The sequence below is a fragment of the Apodemus sylvaticus genome, chromosome 10, assembly GCF_947179515.1.
Source record: "Apodemus sylvaticus chromosome 10, mApoSyl1.1, whole genome shotgun sequence".
Lineage (NCBI taxonomy): Eukaryota > Metazoa > Chordata > Mammalia > Rodentia > Muridae > Apodemus > Apodemus sylvaticus.
This window is the reverse complement of record NC_067481.1, coordinates 42,827,283-42,845,963: the sequence shown is the minus strand read 5'-3', so window position 1 is coordinate 42,845,963 and position 18,681 is coordinate 42,827,283. Positions and strand designations below refer to the sequence as shown.

Here is an 18,681-nt window from a genome sequence, read left to right as displayed (position 1 = left end):
ACAAAACAATAATCAGACTCTACAGCTGTGTCACAGGGAGAGAACAATGTGGCTCCATGGACAAGTACTGGGGTCGCCCAGGCCACCGTACTTCCTCCACAGGTGCTGGGAAAAGGAGGAGGTTGGCACTGGTCACCTTTAGTGCAGGAGCCCCATGGGCCAGTTTGGGGGACAAGGCTAAGAACCTTCACAAACAACACAAGGATCAAACGTTGTAGAGAGTTCAGTGGTTTCCTTCTTGACTGCGTAGTTTCGATTCCAGAGCTGGGCTCAGGGTGACTTTAGGGTGGGAACCTGGAACCACTGCCTGGGCTGCAGAGCAGGCTCCAGAAACCGCACGGAGAAAATATCATGTACAAGACGGAAGTGGAGGCGGCGCTGTAAGAAGTCCGAGCATGCAGGTGCTTTGTACATCTGGCAGTGAGATGTGATGGCAGGTTAGTTCTTGGGCAGGTCCGGAGCGTGACTCATCGGTCCTACGAGGGACACGAGGCCTGCAGGGCCCGGGACGGTTCATGTCAGATGTGGCCAGGTGAGGTTTGGCAGAAGTTCGCAATGTGTGCATATGGGGGGGGCTCTTGCTTCTTCTTGTCATCAGGGGCTCTCCCACCTGAGCCTGCTGTCCCCTGATTTGGGCCTTGGGCCTTTAAGGTCTGTTTTGGAGGTGCTGGGTAGCCTGAGAGGTGTCAGCAGGCAATTTCCTCCAGGGTGCCCAAAGCTGTCTGCAGGGGCACGTTCACAGTGTGGCTGATGGTTTCGGAGTGGTTTGGCATTGTGTCACAGGTGCTCTGTAGGGAAAAGAAAGGAGTGGCTTGTCATTCATTCAGAAAAGTCTACTGCAGAGTCCCGTGAGGCTCGGTGGGAGCCTCTAACACACTCCATTGTGTGCAAGGTAACACAGCGGCTGACTTGTTTGACTTGTGATGGTTTGCCGGTAAGGGCTAGATGTCTGGACTTGGATTTTTCTAGAGCAGCGATTCTCAACCTTCCTAATGCTGTGACCCTTTAATACAGTTCCTTTTGAGGTGACCCCCAACTATAAAATTATTTTGCTGCTCCTTCATAACTTTAATTTTGCTACTGTTATGAATTGCAATGCAAATATCTGATGCGCTGGATATCCGGTGTCGCCTACACAAGCTAGTCCACGGGGAGGGGGCTGGCCTTACCATGTTCTCATCATGGCTCCCTTCCTCCTCTTCTTTGCCAAGCAGGTCTAATAGCTTCTCTTTGATCAGCTGTAAGAAAGACAGGACATGGCCAGTCAGGCTGGGAGGATGATGCAAAGGTTCCTTGGAGTTGAACCAGGGACTCACACCGGCAGTGACGGCGTGGGCTGTGGCTGTACCTGCGAGGGTAAGAGAGCTGCTGGACAGCTCTCTCTTGGCGCCTTATTTTCTCAAGCTTGCCTTTGGACTCCATGTAATTTTGTTGCTCCAAAGAGATCTTGGAGGAGGATGGGGAGGGCTCTGCCCTGCTGTGTGGCCCGCTTTCCCCGGTGCATAAGCTAAAGGCGCTGGTATGCTCAGATCCCCATGGCTCCTAAGGAGCAGCCTGGGACCTCATTTCAACTCAGCCTCAAGTTGGCTTCACATTCACCATCCTCCTGCCACAGTCTTCCTACTGCTGAGACTCCAGGTACGGGCCACCACACCCAGCTTTGTTATTCACTTTCAAGGGCTGAGACCTCCACAAGGAGGCGTGCACGCCCAAGGTTGTAACACTTTATTCGTAGCCATTAAGGGTACTTCTTAAATACGCTATCTAATGCGACTCAATTTGCCATTCACTTTGTACTGCTTTTCACAAGAATTAATAAATGAAGCAGAATAAGAATCTGGCTTTATTTGGGTTGTAGTCACCATGCTGAGGGACAACAGGCTCTACTAAAATCATGGCTAGGGGTATTTTTTCTTTTCTTTTCTTGGGAAGCGCAATGAAGAGGCTGAGAGAGTCCTAAGGAACTGTGTAGTGTGGGAGTGTTGTAGGACCTTTGGAACCACACCGGTCTCAGGGAGGCATACCCAGGCTGGTGTGTATTGCCCATCTGTGCCTAGGGACAGGGAGGTCTCCAAGTAATCACTGGGGCAGGGCAGAGCTGGCATGGAGCCATGGGTCCCTCCATGTGTACTCTTTGGTTGGTGGTTTAGTCCCTGGGAGTTCTGGGGGGGTACTGCTTGGTTCATATTGTTGTTCCTCCTGTGGGGCTGCAACCCCTTCAGCTCCTTGGGTCCTTACTCTAGCTCCTTCATTGGGGACCCTGTGCTTAGTCTAATGGTTGGCTGTGAGCATCCACCTCTGTATTTGTCAGGTACTGGCAGAGCCTCTCAGGAGACAGCTATATCAGGCTCCTGTCAGCAAGCGCTTGTTGGCATCCACAATAGTGTCTGGGTTGGTTAACTGTATATGGGATGGAGCCCCAGGTGGGGCAGCCTACTAACTTAGCCACTCTTTGGACAGCTGGCCTAGCCTGGCTTTCTGCCCAGATTACTCTGGCACAGTAGTCCTGGGCAGGCTTATTCTTGCCTGGGTTAGGAAGTTGTAAGAGCTGACATGTTCCTTGGCCTCTTGTTTGAGAATCTTTGAGAAACATGGCCCCAGGTGCATCTTGGGTTATATCTCCCCAGACTGTGAAGACAGAAGTGGCTGGTAGGCACTGTAGTCTCCTCTCTGGGGATTGAGGAGGATTCCAGGCATCTTGGAGAACAAACTTGTGAGTGGTGTGTATGCCTGAGTGTGCTGTGTGTGGTATGCAAATCTGTGAATATGATCTGAATGTGTGTGTGTACGTGTGTGCGTATGTGCAAGCATGTGTGTGAGTGTTGTGGGAATACATGTGGTACATTGGTGGTACATGTATGCTTAAGTGTGATATGTGTGTGATGCACGTGCATGTAATATGTTGGGTGTGTGATGTGTGATATATAGATTTGAACTCACCCAGGATGTGAAACCTTGCCCTGGTCCCACTGTGGAAAGGACTCAGGGCTGTTGTCTACACAGCCTGGCCTCTTCTCATCCCTCTGCTCCCTTTTTGTGATGTAGGACAGGTCCAAAGAGAGGAGGAGGGTGGCTGTTGCTTTTACACCCACTTCTCCTTAAGACCCTTGCCCCATGCTGAGAAGTGTCTTTGTGTGGGTGGAATGAAGCTATTGCCTCAGCCATGCTTGGCTCTGAGTCTGGGTGTTCCGCCATTTTTGTCGTTTTTCCCCAAGGGTAACCCCAAATCTTACCTCATAAATATAATCAAAGAGCTCTAGTATTGTAAGGATACTAGCACCAATGAACAATCCCATCTGACCACCAATGTCACCTGCAGAAGAAGGGGAGAGACCAGAGATTGGGTTTACACACAGATCCAGGAACGGGTGAAGAGATGATGAACTTGGAAGCCGGAGCTCTTGAGTATGCCCCCACCAAGGTTAGCCACGGAGCCCTTTGCCAGGCCCACCTTCTCGCCGATGGACACTGAGAGCCAAGTATGTCACTAACCAGTAGGGTTGGAGCTGGCCGCTCACTGATGAGGTCCACGGGCCTACACAGGGAGTGAATGGGGTCCCGAGTGGATGTGTACTGTTGACACGGGCACTGCCCTGTCAAGGACCCCAATGCCAACATCTCATGGCAGAGACAACACCTTCCCTGGGTGAGGCTCAGATAGATGGCAAAGCTTGCTTTAGGTCTGTATGTGAATGAAGATAGTGTGTGCAGAAAATGTCCCCAATGGACACCACCTCCCCCAGATGTTTGCAGCCTGAAGACTGCTCCTACTGAGATCAGCGGAGCCTGACTCCTTGTTCAGCTTTATACAGTAACCCCATCTCCTTATCCAGCGGTGTGTGATAACCCTGCTTATTTGTTCAGCTATATGTGATAACCCTGCCTACCTAGGCTCAAGACGGCTTCCTTTTGTTCCTGTCTGTCCCTTGCTCTAATGAAAACTTACTGGGTAGTGATTCATCTGTATGAGTGTGTCAGGTGTAAGGGGTGCATTTGCATTGGTGTACAGCACATCTGGAATGCAGTTAGTATAGACAGGGCAGAGAATGTGGGTAGGCAGCACGTCTGATCTCTGACCATTGCTTTATGTGAGTGCATATCTCTTTCTAAGCACACAGAGAGCCCCCCCCTCTCTCTCTCTCTCTCTGTGTGTGTGTGTGTGTGTGTGTGTGAGACAGATGTGACTGGAGTGTGCCTGAGTGTGTACAGCATGTGTGAGCATTATGTAGGTGTGGGTGTGTTTCTGTGTGTGCTATAAAGGTGTATGTAATGAGTATGTGGATATATAGACATGAAGTGTGCCTGCCTAGGTTTGCTGTGTGCATGGATGTGCCTCTGAAGTTGTGCAGTGGGACAGGGGACCATGCAGGTGTGTGTTTGTGTGTGTGTGTGTGTTGGTTCTGGAGCATCATGGATAGATAGACCTGCAGGTTGGTTTCAGGTTCAGTGTGTATGTCCTGGGTATTAACATGGGAGTGTTGAGTGGCGTGCATATGGGGCAGTGGTGAGAAAAGGCTGAGCTGGGTCTGATGGCTGGAGGTTTGTATGTGGCACATACTTCCCTCACAGGAGCACAGATGGTGGCACCATTTCCTCACAGGCTATTCTGGGCAGGAACAAGATGCTGGGAACAAGCTCATCCTTATATCAGATGCAGGCATGACAGATTCAAAGCCTGGACTCCCCCCCTCCTGTGTGTGTGTGTGTGTGTGTGTGTGTGTGTGTGTGTGTGTGTGAGAGAGAGAGAGAGAGAGAGAGAGAGAGAGAGAGAGAGAGAGAGAAGGGAGGGAACGACCATGACTGAGGAAGGGTGCATGCTTGATCCTCTTGGGGAAGGAAAGGGGAAATGAGTCAGACCTCCTGGGGTGAGTGAGGGGGTGTGGCCTGCATTCTGTAGCTCTGGGCCTTTAACCACAATAACCTTAGAGTCTAAGTGACAGCTATCTCCAGATGATACCAGATGCGGCTGGGGTTCTGGCATGATGACCATCCAGGTGACCCAAGCCGCTATTGACAGACTTTATCTGAGCTAATTACCACAATGGCCTAAGTGTGATGGCTCATCTCCATTGTCAACTTAATGAGACTGAGAAGCTTCTTCGAGATGGCACACCTGGTGGGTTGGTTTGTAAGGCCACTTCTAAGATGATTAACAACTCTAAATATGGGAGGAACAACTCTAAATATCCAAAACTGTCCAATGGGCTGTGGGCCTGGGTGGAGTAGACAGGGAAAAGAAAAAGGAAAACAGAAAAAGGAAAAAGAAGAGAGTCTGCTGGCACAGGCATATTTGCTCCTTCCCTCCACCTCCTGCCCCTCCCTCCCTCCCTCCGTCCCTCCCTCCTTTTCTCCCTCTTTTCATCCCTCCTCTTCTGTCCCTGTCTTCTGGCTGCTGTCCTCTGGTTGCTCTATCAATCATACTATTCCTAAAACTCTCAACTGAAAACCCTGAAACCATGAGCCCAAACAAGTTCTTCCCCTCTTTAAGTTGTCACAAAAAGTCAGACTGACAGGATAGGTGATAGGAAGCCTGTTTTACAGAAACCTGAGGTTCAGCAAGGAGGAGCCCCTTGTTGGGATCCTCATGGCTACCCTTCAGAAGGGTGGTTCAAAGCCTGTTCTTCCTTCTAAACTAGGTGGAGCCTGCCCCTCCCAGGATGCTACTGTCACTTAATTTGCACCATATCCTTTCTTTAGAGTGGGTAGGAGGTGACAGACTGTGGGGCTGGGCCCTTGACCAGAACGGGAGTGGCCAAATGAGTAGGGTAGGGTTGGACTCAATTCCTTGTGGACATTATTTCCCTTCAGGACCAGGGCAGCCAACGTGAATTGTGTGGGAGAGGCAGTCAGGTTGGTGACCCTCTGAAGTGATCACCTCTTCCTGTTTGAGAAAGGACTCTGGGTCCAGGGGACAATACTTAGCTTCACAGTGCATTGCTGTCTAGGCTCCATCAGGCTCCCTGTGAGTTTGGATGCCTGGGGACCTCCCAAGTTAAACATCAGGGCTCCTGCTAGCACACAGGCCTTGGGATGCTAACTCCAACCTCGACACAGAGACTATGGAATCCAAGAGGGCAGGTCTGGAGAGGCCCTGAGAGACCACACAGAGGAGACTTAAGCCTAGGCTGAAGGTTAACTGGACCTATAGCCTTTACCACAGCAACCATGAAAGAGTAACTAGTACATTAAAAAGTTTGCCTCCTTGGGAGGCTTCCCATGTCTGTCTGCCTGCCTCCCGCCCACCTCTCCACCTCCATCCCTCCTAAGAGATGTGGAAATTTATGTGGAAGACATTACCACTCACCAAGTAAGGCAGCAACTTCATACGCCTTCTTCTGTTCAATTGTCTCGTAATTGAGTGCCTCAAAAAATATATCCAGAACAAGAATGTTCTCTCTGCAGAGGGAAAATTAAGCACCACACACCATTAGAACCCCCTGGCATTCAAGGGCCGGCTAATCCAGCTTTCCTGAAGATGGATGGAGAACGGGAGCTGTCCAACGGTGGAATTCTAGAAGCAGAGCTCCTGTCGGCCGTGCCCTGGTTTGTCCTTACCTCTGTCTGCATTTCTCTCCCTTGGAATTCTTTCTGGAAGTCCAACCTGGACCCACATTCCAGAGTCTTCTAGGGCCTGCTTGGTTCTTAGCATGCAAACGAGTTCAGCAATACCCTGACTAGACTGGCCTCAGTTTGGGTGCCTACCTCAGGTGAACACCTAAGCCTTTATAGTCCATTCCCGGGAGTGCCCATTTTCCTCCTGAGATTCCTATTAAGCCTTGAGGTGGGATGCTCTGACCTGGCACTGCTCAGTCTTTTGCCAGAGTTGGGGGGAGAATTATGGGGAGCAAGCCTGTGGCAGCTCGGGGTTCCTGGCAGAAGTCCTGGGCTCCTTCTGTGCTTCTCCCGCAGGCAGGTGTGTTAATGAGACACATCTTGGCAGGGAAACTCATTCCTACTTGCAGAATGTCTGCTAAGCAGCGGGGACTGGTGTTTCCTACATTCTAGCCTCTTTCTGTGGGGGCTTGGCATGCCCTCTATGCCTCTTGTTTTAAACCTGTTGATCAGAAGTTATCTCAGGAAGGGGTCTGGCGACTGTGGACTGGGAGAGTGGCTGGGAGAGAAAGAAGTAAGTGTCTTCTACACTGTGGGACTTTGCAGCAGCAAGTAGGCTCCCCCTCCCCCTCTGGCTTCCACCTGGAGGGTCTTTTTGAAACTGTGATGTTGATTCCAATTAAAGATGATCACAATTCAGTTTCGTGGTCATACAAACTACACGGCAGATGCTCTGCAGCCCTGCACAGTCCGCGGTTACCACATTAGGCGCCACAGCTGTAGAGTCTATTATTCCAGAATGTTCTGTTGGGGAGCAGAATTCAAGAATACAAATTTGACACAGGTCACTGTCACCGCTCTTGGTTGCCCACCCAAACTAGGTAGTAAGACGTAATGGTAAAGCCATTGCACATATTTTGGTGGCAGGGCATAGAGAATCAGGCAGGAATGGAGCTGGAAGCTTCCTCCCTGCTGGCCAGCTTTCAGGTGCTGGGCAGGTGCTGAGATAGAAAAGTCAGCCATGGTCTTACCCAGTTGTGAACCCCGTGAGATATAACACTAACCAGCCGGGGAAGATGCAATATGGTGCAAATGGCATGAAGGTTATGGAGGTAACCAACTGCTTTCTGATTACATCTGAGGCCTGCTCCACAAGAAGGATTCTATATTTGCTACTGTAAACCTCAAAAGCCTATGGCTGGGGAGACCATAGACTCTCCAACCCCAGGAGGAGGACAGGAGCCGAGTACCATTGTTTTGGTAAAAGGACATTTGTCAAAATCTCCTTCTTCTATATACTTACATCTATAACCTCTATTCACCATTAGCTCATCCTATACGACACGGGGCATGTCCTTCTTTCTCTTTGTCTCTAATGTATCCTGTGCCAACTCTGTCCTAAGCCCCCACCAGGATGCTGCCTCCTGCTCATTTACCCCGAGAAAAGGATTTTTTCTTTTTCTTTTTCTTTTCTTTTCTTTCTTTTCTTTTCTTTCTTTTTTTTTTTTTTGTGCCCCAGGTCTGGGCTGGAAGGGTCAGTGGTACTTAGTATAGAGCGCAACGAATAAGAACTTCCTGCCGTTAGGGTGCGTCCCACCATGATGGGTGTGCACGGCATCACTGAAGGAGGACTCCGATGGGGAATTATGTTAGAACACAGGGAGGGGCTGTCTGCCATATCCCCAGCTCTGTATCTCTGTCCCCGGGAAAGGAAAGAACATCAAACTGTCCGTGCCTTACAGGTCTTTATTGATGGTCCCCGACTCTACTGTGCTATTTGTCATGTCTGCTATCCCAAACTAAGCCATGTTTTATAAAGTTCTTTACAGCTTCTGAAAATCTACAAAAGTCAGGTTTGGGGATTCCCCAGTCTGGGGGTGCATCTGGAGACTTATTCTTGGGGTTCTTCCCCACTCCCTGCCCCCAACTCTTACATGGTAGCTCTCTTTGTCTCTCTTATTCTCATTTTAAGTTATTTCTGCCAATGAAGCTCCTTTCCAGACTTTAAAGGGAAGGCCCTCTTTCCCTTTCAGCTCCCGGCACACGCTTTTGGCATGCTGTTGTTTCTGTCTAATGCGCTCCCACTATGAGGCCTGATGAGTCTTGGATCTCTCTCCTGATAAACCTATTTCTTCTCCTCCTTCTTTTTTCTTTAATATATATATATATTTATATACACACACATATATAAACATACATACACACACACACACACACACGTATGTGTGTCTTGGTGTGTATGTGCACCCGTGTGTGTATGCTAACAGAGGCCAGAGGAGGGCGTCAGATTCCTTGAAGCTGATGTTACAGACATTTCTGAGCTTCTGGGATCTGAACTCCAGTACTCCAGAAAGATTCATATGCACTCTCAATGGCTGCCCATCTCTCCATGGCCAACCCCACCCCCAGCCTCCAAACCTAAATCTTGAAGGATATAATGTGTCAGCTCTTTCCCCAAGCAAACCACTTATTTAACTGCAAGTCACAAACTGCTGCAATATTATAAAGGTAAACACCACAATGCCTGGGGAGGAATCTAAAAGAGGACAAGATCATAATCTAACCTTCCAAGGCAATGCTATTTAAATAGAGATGGGTACCAGAAGGACCAGTTAGGCAGAGTGGCAGGAAAAGTGTCCCCAGAAGACGGACCAGAAGACTCAAGATCCACACAGAGAGTTATACATTCTTTAGAAGGGTCAAGTTTTCTCCGAACCTCACCCGGAGCCAGCAGCAGCCAACCACGGTTTTCCCTCAGTGTCTGCACATCTCAATTATAGCCAACATTGTCCCAGACGTCACTGCCCTTTGTGGCTTTCAATCCCGCACTTATCTCCCCAGGAGGCTGCAAGCTCTTTGTGGCTTTGTCTTCTGAGCTTGGCACACAGCAGGTGCTCAATTAATGTTTGCTAAATTGAGCTAACTGTTTTTTTTTCCTCTTTCTGAATGCCCCTCCCCTCTTCTTCCTTTCCACTTAACTTACGAGATATATTTTTCCGATTTGTTAAATTTCTTCTCCAGGTACTTGGCTGACGTCTTGCTCGGGATCTTTACCATGGAGAGCTCTTTGTTGTAGCGGGTCAGGTTGCAGGGTGTCCTGCAGAGACAGTAATTGCTGTCCTTTTCTGCCAGTAGACCTGGAGGAGAGAGGAGAGGGTCTCAGGCTGATGTGTGTGTTGGGGGAGGGGATGTGGGGGGGGGCGAGGAGCTCTGGCCCAGCATATCTGGATTCTAGGCAACCTGGGAGGGGGAGCTGGGCCCCAGGGAAATTGGGATGGGGACTGTTGAAATGGGGTTGTGCCTTGGACTTGTTTTCTTTCTGCTTGCTGTTACTGTCCATCCTCTGGCACTTTCAAAACTGTCTACTTTTAGAGAGATAGTCCTGGCCCCTCCCCTTCTCTGGCTTTCTCCTCCGTGTCTGGGTTGGAGTTCTGACCCACAGAGTGAGTTACCCTGAAGGCTAATATGGTGAGCACAGTGCTTGGAACTCAGGACTTCATGATCTGCCTGCTGGTGCTCCTCACAACCAATGCCACACCCTCTGCCAACTGAAAGGCTACACAGGAAAAGATCCCTGAATCCTTTCCCAGGAGTAACCTAACCCCTCCCCAGCCCCCAACACAACCCTCGTTTTCCTCTCCTCTTCCAAGCAATCACACCAGGTGATCAAAGGCATTGGCCCTCTGACAGACTCTTTTGACCAAACTTTAGCTAGGCCCTTGAGAGTTGCTACTGCGCAGCCTGGCTTGGGCGAGAACCCTGTTAAAGGTAGCATAGAGAGAATTCCCACCTTGATAGATACTCTGTCACCCTGGCCTATTTCTAGGAAGAATCCTAGCCCGGTGAGTAGTGGATGCTCCCCTCCCCTAACATCTCTCCTGAACTTTTTTTTCTCATCTCCTGACCCTTCACGTGCCTGCAGGTAAAGCCCCCGGCGGTCTGCTACATGCTGAAATGAGCCCTCTTGCTCCCCAGTTGCAATAGCCTTGATGCTTAATTGCAAGGGTCCAAAAGTCTTATCATTAGCAAGAATAATTGTTCTCTCAGCTCCCTCTTTTGTTCTCACCCCCCTCCTTCATTTGGTTTTGTTATCTTTAATCCAAAGAAAGACTTTGCATACACTGTAACACCTCGCCCATCTCAGACCACCTAGAACAGGAGCCTTAGCCTTGCTTTCCCTTAGTGCTATGGGCTGCAGCTGCTGAAGGCGCTTTCGCATTGTTTACAGTTCTGTTGGTTCCAGGGGCTGGAGAGAGGAGGAGAGCAGGACAGCTGCTGGGTCTGTGTGCTCCCCTCTCTTCTGGCTTTCCAGATGGGGAGCCTGCAGTTATTTTCTTCCTCAAATGCCCTGGAGGCTATGAGAGGAGGGGGAGTCTGGGAGAAGTGTGTGTGTGTGGGGGTGTCATATGCAGTGGCATAGTGGGACTTGGAGTAGTTTGTGTTTGCGTGCATGGAATGGAAAGAACCTCTCCGCTCTCTCACCACTTCCTATCCCTTGGGCTCATAGCATGTGGAAGACATTCATTCTGCTTGCACATGAACTTGGTGACTGTGTGTGCGTGTGTGTGTGTGTGTGTGTGTGTGTGTGTGTTGGCTTCACCAAGCTCTTTCAGGCCACCCTCTCTCTATGTCTGCCCTCTCCCTGTACTCTCCATTCCCCACGAAATCCATTTCTCTTCCATCACCATCTCTGTGCCCCTTGCAGCCCTCATCCATGGGGCTCCAGGAGAGCCCTCCTCTCTTCCCCTCCAGCTCCCGAAGCTACTCCTCCTTGCAGAGCTTCGTTGTGCCCGTCCTTTCCCCGCTCCTCTTTCCACGGTTGACTTTGTGTCCCCACCAGATGACCGGACAGTCTCCACCTCACCCTCCCTCCCTCCGTCCTCCCATTACTGACCGAGTGCAGGCTCTGCACACTCCTTGTGCTGCTCAGGGGTGCAGAAAGGGGCATCCCCTACAGGAAAGGAAAGCAAAGAAAGACTATTAACCACATGGGCAGGTCCACACACACCAGGGGCACCTCACTGTCCCACGCACTGAATGACTTCTAAACCCACAGGGATAAGCTGTCTTCAGGGGACAATCTGGTGGGTGCCACTGCTCAGTGTCCTCAGATCTGGTGGTTACTTCTGATCTGCTCTGTGAGGAGGAGACCATGAGAGCTGCCCGACCTTCTTCTGGTGGCTCTGGTGGATAATGGGGCAGCTTGTCTGGGAGACTGGGAACAAGGCAAGGTCCTAAGGTTCTAAGCCAGGCCCGTGGGGTCTCCTTGACCTCTTGTGTTAGACTTCCAAGCAGAAAGCCACGGAGCTCAGCATCCGCCTTTCCAGAGAGCGAACTGCTGGTGGTAAGGTAGGCTTGGATAGCATCCTGCACTGCTGCAAGCAACCAGGGCTGGCCTCGTGCCTCCCCACGGCTCCGCCTATCGTCACACAGGGCTGAGATGTCACGGACCGTGTCATGGGTGGAATGATCGCAGCCTCACTTTGCTTGCCTCTGGCTCAGGTTTTATGAGGGGAAAGCTCATGGCTGGTTTAGTCTGAATGCAAGGCAAGGAATGCTTATTGATGCTAGGTGTTCCTTTCTGGGAACTCTCTGCGGAACACAAAGATCTCTTTTTAAGGTGTTGGTTGTTTTATTTTCCCCTTTCCTCCCGTGAAACATACAGTCAAGGTCCCTCAGGAATATCTTTTTGGACACCTCCTCCCCCGCCCCGAAGACCGTTTTTTCTTTAGCACTGAAGAGCTGGGACAATTCCCTATTCCAATAATAACATGTTATGTGATGTGGTTTCCATTTTGCCCTGTCTTCCAGGAAGCTCATAAGCAATTTTAGTGCCATTATTTAAAGCAACACACATTTATTCTCTTGCATTTTGTAGGCCCACAGACAGTACAGGCTTCATCGGTGATGGGAGAGCATTATGGTCTTTCCTGGGTCTAGGGGACAATCCTCTGCCTTTGTAGCTTCTACAAGCCCCTCTTGGAGTCTTCCCTCAGAGCTACCTCTGACCCCAACCATGGGAGTGATGCTGATTTCAAGACCTAGAGTGGCTAGATTGGGGCCACACCTATGTCATTCCCTCCTAATATTAGTAACCTCAACAGTACTGGAAAAGTCTCTTTGAACAGAGGCTGTTTTAAAGATCAACGATTCTAATTTTGAATGACTAAGATCATTACTGGTCACTAATGAAATAATTCAAAGCTCAGCCATGAGGATACTCACCTGAGGGTTGTCACAACAAAATGACAGGTGTTGTACTCGTGTGTGTGTGTGTGTGTGTGTGTGTGTGTGTGTGTGTATACCCATCACAAAGATTCTGTAGGACACAAGCCCAGAAGAGCAAATATCAAAAGGAACAGTTCCAAGCACATAGTAGGTCTTTAGCAGAGTGATTTCTTATTCCAAACTCTTCCTGCACTAATATAACCATCACAGACTTTTGTGGTGTTTTGGGGCATTTAAAAATATGAGATAATGAATGTCAGCCCAGAGAGGGTTGGTGGTGTGGACCAGCCCACACAGCGGATGGAGAAGCCTGAAATAGAAGCTAAGGCCCATGCCTGCTACCCCAGTTGCCTGCCCTTGTTGTCAGCCTCTGGCCCACAGCACCTCCAACTCCACACCCAGCCTCTGACACGCTGCTTGCCTCTAATGACACAGCAACAAGCGTTAGTCAGCACAGGCACATTTATTTGTTCACTAATAGACTTCTGCCGCACTCGAAAGAGTGCTAGACATTTGGATGTATGAAGGGAAACATCTGGGTGAAAGCCACAGACATCTGGATATTCCAACAGACACATTATCAGGATGCATCCCATTATCTGGATGCTGAACTCAGGAGGTAAGAGTGGCAGACACCTGGCAAGCATATGTGATGTCGAGATGGAGGTGATGCGCACATCTGGGCACCCCTGCCTACCAGGATGCTGCCCTGGTGGCTGAGTGGAGAATTTCCATCTACCCCTTGGTGGTCAAGTACCACAGCCTCCCCAGAACACTATCTCTTTGCATCCTCCAGGAGAGGGTGAGGTGTTTCCTGGGGGCTCTGGCACCCACCTGGCATGTGGACCATGCGGCAGTTACAGTTCTCCACGATGTATCGGGTCTCACAGTCAATCCGACAGGCTGTGATGCTGTAAACAGGAAAGAAGTCGAGTCCCATCTCTGAGGACCGGCACTCCCCCCATGGTGGGGGCAGATATGTGAGCTGTAAGACAGACAGGGAGGAGGATGCAGTCAGCTCTGGCAGAGGATGCTCGTTCAGTCTCCATGGACTTTGTGGCACAGTGGTCTACCTGATCAATCTGCAAACAAGCAACCGAGCATCTTCAAGTCCACTGACCTTGTGGACCTCCACTGTCTGTCTTCTGTATGAAGTTGGCCACCTTTGTCAGTTTTCATGAGATTTTGATCTCAGTTTTTTAAATTTAAATATTGTATTTTTTTTTGTGTCTACGAGTACCAATGAGTATGAACATATGTGCATACATGAACCTGAAGAGGCCGGGAAAAGGCATTGGATCCCTCGGAGCTGTGGTTACAGGTGGATGTGAGGCACCATGTGGGTGCTGGGAACTGAACTGTGGTCCTCTACAAGAACAGCAAGTGCTCTTAACAGCACACACACACACACACACACACACACACACACACACACACACACGCTCCCCAAATTTTTTTCAGGGGAGAGGTTTTTCTTCTGGAAGAGCCTCACTATGTAGCCCTGGCCACCCTGAAACTCACTTTGTGAACCAGGTTGGTCTTAGATATACAGAGAACTCTGCCTCCTGAGTGCTGGGATTAAAAGCAAGAGGCACTATACTGGCCACACTAAAAGTCTTCAGTGCACAGTCTGAGTTCTGTCAAATGTGTACCGCGCATCCATGTACAGACTGCATCAAACAAGACATGTGACCTTTTTATCCCTATAGAAAACGAGTTCTTGTCTCTTCCTAACCGGTGCTCCACCCCCACCGGGGCAACCACTTTAATAAATCCTGTCACCACTGTTAGACGACCTTCTTTCCAAACAGACAAACTACAAATAGATAATACAACTCCAATTTTCAAGTTCAAGTTCAGCTTCACATCTCAAGTAGATAATTGATAGTTTTCCTTGTGCACTTTTTGTCTATTTCTTTCACTCAAAATGATGGTTTTCTGGTTGTTCCACATGGGGGCACACCTCAAATTCCTTTTCTGTTGAGTTGTTCTTTAGTTTATGAACACATCCTGGTTTGTTTATCCATTCACCTGATAGTAGATGTTTGGATTGATTGTAGATTTTGGCAATTAATGAAGAAGCCCTTGTAAGTATTTAATTACTTAATTTATAGGCAAGGTCACATTTAGTACAGGCTGGCCTCAAACTTGTGTCGCCAAGACTGATCTTTTTTCCTATTTATTTTATTTTATTTTCTTCACATCCCAATCACAGTTCTCCTAGTGCCCACCTTGCACACTCTCTTTCCCCATCCCCTCTCCCTTCTCCTTTGAAAAGAGTGAGGATCCCTGGGTACCAACCCACCCTGGCACATCAAGTCACTGCAGGACTAGGCACAGCCTCTCCCACTGAGGCCAGACAAGGTGGCCCAGTTAGGGGAACAGGATCTACAGGCAGGCAACAGTTAGGGACACCCCTCCCCACACTTGGACCCACATGAAGACCAAGCTGCACATCTGCTACATATGTGAGGGGAGGCCTAGGTCCAGTCCATACATGCTTTGGGTAGTAGTAGTTTAGTCTTGGGCGCCCCCAAGGGTCCAGGTTAGATGACTCTGTCAGTCTTCTTGTGGAGTTCCTATCCCCTCCAGGTCTGTCCCTTAATCCTTCCTCCCACTCTTCAACAAGACTCCCTGAGCTCCGTCTAATGTTTGGCTGTAGGTATCTCCATCTGTTTCAGTCAGCTGCTGTATAGACCCTCTCAGAAGAAGTTATGCTACTAGGCTCTTGTGTGCAAGCACAATAGGATACCATTAATAGTCTCAGGGAGTGGGTCTTGCCTGTGGGATGGGTCTCAAGTTGGGCCGATTACTGGTTGGCCATTCTCTCAGTCTTTGCTCCATCTTCTTGTAGGCAGGACAAATTTTGGGTCAAAGGTTTTGTGTGTGGGTTGGAATCCTTATCCCTCCGCTGAGAGTCCTGGCCAAGGCTGATCATGACCTCCAGGTGGTCCTGCTTCCGTCTCCCAAGTGCTAGATTACAGTCATGTGCAGCCATTTTAGTTTCTCTTGAGTGAGTAGCCAAGAGTGGAATAGCTGATTCTGATTCATAAATTAGTTATAAGTATAATTTTATAAGAACTGGACCATGGGCTGGAGAGATGGCTCAGTGGTTAAGAGCACTGACTGCTCTTCTAAGGTCCTGAATTCAAATCCCAGCAACCACATGGTGGCTCACAACCATCGGTAATGAGATCTGTCACCCTCTTCTGGTGTATCTGAAGACAGTTACAGTGTACTTACATATAATAATAAATAAATCTTAAAAAAAAAAAAAAACCTGGCCTGACTCTGGTCTAAAGTGGTTCTACCATTTTTAAAAGTGTATTTATTATTTATCATGTGCAGGTATCTGTGTTTAGGTGTCTGTGCCATGAATGTGTGGTGGTCAGAGGACAACTTGCAGGAGTTGGCTCTCTCTGTCTACCATGTGGGGTTCAGGGATCAAACTCAGGTTGTCAGGCTTGGTGGCAGTGCTTTTACCAGCTGGGCCATCTTCCCAGCCCTCTGTCTTCTCTCCATGAGGAGTGAATGATGGCTGTGCTCTCTCCACATCCATGCAAGCTCTTGTTTCCTTGCTGGTTTTAGTTATTTTTGTTGGGGTTCAGCTGTGGTAAATTGGTGATCCTATTTATATTCCCCAGTGATCAATGATCTTGCACGCAACTTTATGTTTTTATCAGTTATTCATATATTGCTTTTTTGTGACATGTTAGTCTTTTGCCTATTAAGGAAGCCTGTTCCTAGTTTGTCTTTATTACCGAGATGCAGGGATTCTATGAAAGAATTGTCTGAATTCAAGGTCTGAGACAAATGTGAAGTATTTCTTTCTCGATAGTCTGGGTTTTATTTTTTCCTAATGGCATCTATTTTTTCCTGCTTTTAAAACCAACTTTACGAATGCATAATTTATATATGATAAAATAGATTAAGTTTAATGCATAACTGCATGAATCAACTTTCTTAGATTCATTTATTTTATGTGTATGAATGGTTTGCTCACATGTGTGAATGTGTTATCATGTGCCCTCAAAGGCCAGAAGAGGATGTCAGATCTGGAACTGGAGTCACAGGGGATTCTGAGCCACTACATGGGTGCTGAGAACCAAACTTCAGAAGTGCAGCAAGTGCTCTTAGCTCCTGAGCCATTGCTCCATCACCTGGGGTGAACTGTTAAGAAAATACAGATCCTTGTGATGATCACTGCAATCAGGATTTAGGACATATCTAATCTCCTCCAAAGCTGCCCACTTACATCACCCCACCCCTCTTCGCCGACCCTCAGGAAGACTTCTGCCCGCTTTTGTCTTTATAAGTGACTTTTATCTGTTGTAGGATCACATATAAATAGAATGACAGAGTATGTACTCCTTCATGGCTGGCAGCTTTCTCTGCAAAATGTTGTTGGCATCTATCCATACTCTTGAGTGTATCAATAGCTTATTCTTTTTGAGAGCTTGAATTTTATTTCTTTGCTTATAGTTTTCATTTTTGTCCCCCCCCCCTTTTTTTTGCTTAAAATTTTTAATGTGATTTTGGGAAAAAAATCCCAGAAGGGATGGATATTTTCTGATCTCATTTCTGATCTTTGAAAGAAAGAACTTATTATTTCTCTCTCTCTCTTTCTCTCTCTCTCTCTCTCTCTCTCTCTCTCTCTCTCTCTCTCTCTCTCACACACACACACACACACACACACACACAGTTTCCATAGACAGGGTTTCTCTGTGTAGTTCTGACTGTCCTGGAACTCATTCTGTAGACCAGGTTGGCCTTGAATTTAGAGATGCACCTGCCTCTGCCTCCCATGTGCCACCCCTCCATTAAATGTTTGATATACATTTTCATTAGCTGCCTTTGTTGCACTGAGAACATTCCAACCTATTTCTCCTTTGCTAGACAAAATGATTTTTTTAGTTTGTTAATTAAAAATGTTTAAATGACATTTAATGCGTGTGTCTCTATGAGCATCAGATGCATGCAGACGCCTGGAGACATCACAGAAAGCTTAAGGGCCCTGGAACCAGAGTTCCAGGCAGCTGTGAACTATCACGTGGTGCTGGTTTTCTGGGTCCTTAGCAAGAGCAGTAAGCACTTTTAACCAGTGAGGAATCTCTCTAGCCCCTCAATTTTTCATTTCTTTAAAGAAAATCATCAAGGCCACTACATGTTGGCAAAGATGATCCGTGCTTCTAGAAAGATGATGACATGATTCCCTTTTTTTTAATCCAACTATTATGGCGAATGGCATTGATTGATCTACGAATGTCTGCAGGCCCAGGAGAAGCCCTACCTGCTCATGATTTACTAATCTTTTTAGATTTTACTGTGTCTAATTTGTAAATATTTTCAAAAGAAGCTTCACATCTGTATTTAGGAAGGAATTGTATTTACGTTTGTTCTAATATCTTTACATGATTTTGGCTAGCCTAGGTTAGTTTTGAATGAACTATGTGGCTCAAAGTGCCCTCACTCCAAGAGCTGCCCTCTCAGACAGCCAAGGCATCACAGGCTTGAGGTACTGTGGCTGGCTTTTAAGTTATCCTTTCAAATGTTGGCATTGGAATTACGTTAACTTCATAAAGAGTCATGAAATGTTCCTTTTGTCTTTGTTTTCTGGGTTTGCATAGACATAGTATCATTTTTATTTTAACTTAGATGCTTGATTGAATTTACTAGTGAAGCCATCTGGACCTAGTGCTTATGTGCATGCATGCATGTGTGCCTGCAGATATTTTAAATTACAGATTCAATTCCTTTAATAGATGCAGAGATATCAAAATTTTCTAGCTCTTTTTGCACTAATTTTCGTGACTTCTGCTTTAAAACATTTGTATTGATTCTTTGAGGATTTCTTACACACACACAATGCATTCTGGTCATGTTCTCCCCCAGTCTTCCCCT

The 18,681-nt window shown here is 47.9% G+C and overlaps 1 protein-coding gene across 2 annotated transcripts in view; it reads right to left on the bottom strand.

Moving 5' to 3' along the window:
* Nucleotides 1-573: 573 nt before the first annotated feature.
* Nucleotides 574-18,681, bottom strand: part of Asic2 (acid sensing ion channel subunit 2) — a 1,078,645-nt gene continuing 1,060,537 nt past the window's right edge. For both annotated transcript variants that reach the window (XM_052197062.1, XM_052197061.1), the window contains exons 4-10: nt 13,615-13,765; nt 11,447-11,503; nt 9,536-9,689; nt 6,305-6,396; nt 3,234-3,313; nt 1,170-1,238; nt 574-788 (exon numbers count right to left, since the gene is read on the bottom strand). In XM_052197062.1, the coding sequence (XP_052053022.1) occupies nt 687-788; nt 1,170-1,238; nt 3,234-3,313; nt 6,305-6,396; nt 9,536-9,689; nt 11,447-11,503; nt 13,615-13,765 (705 nt within the window). In that variant the 3' untranslated portion in view covers nt 574-686. The remainder of the gene's footprint in view (nt 789-1,169; nt 1,239-3,233; nt 3,314-6,304; nt 6,397-9,535; nt 9,690-11,446; nt 11,504-13,614; nt 13,766-18,681) is intronic.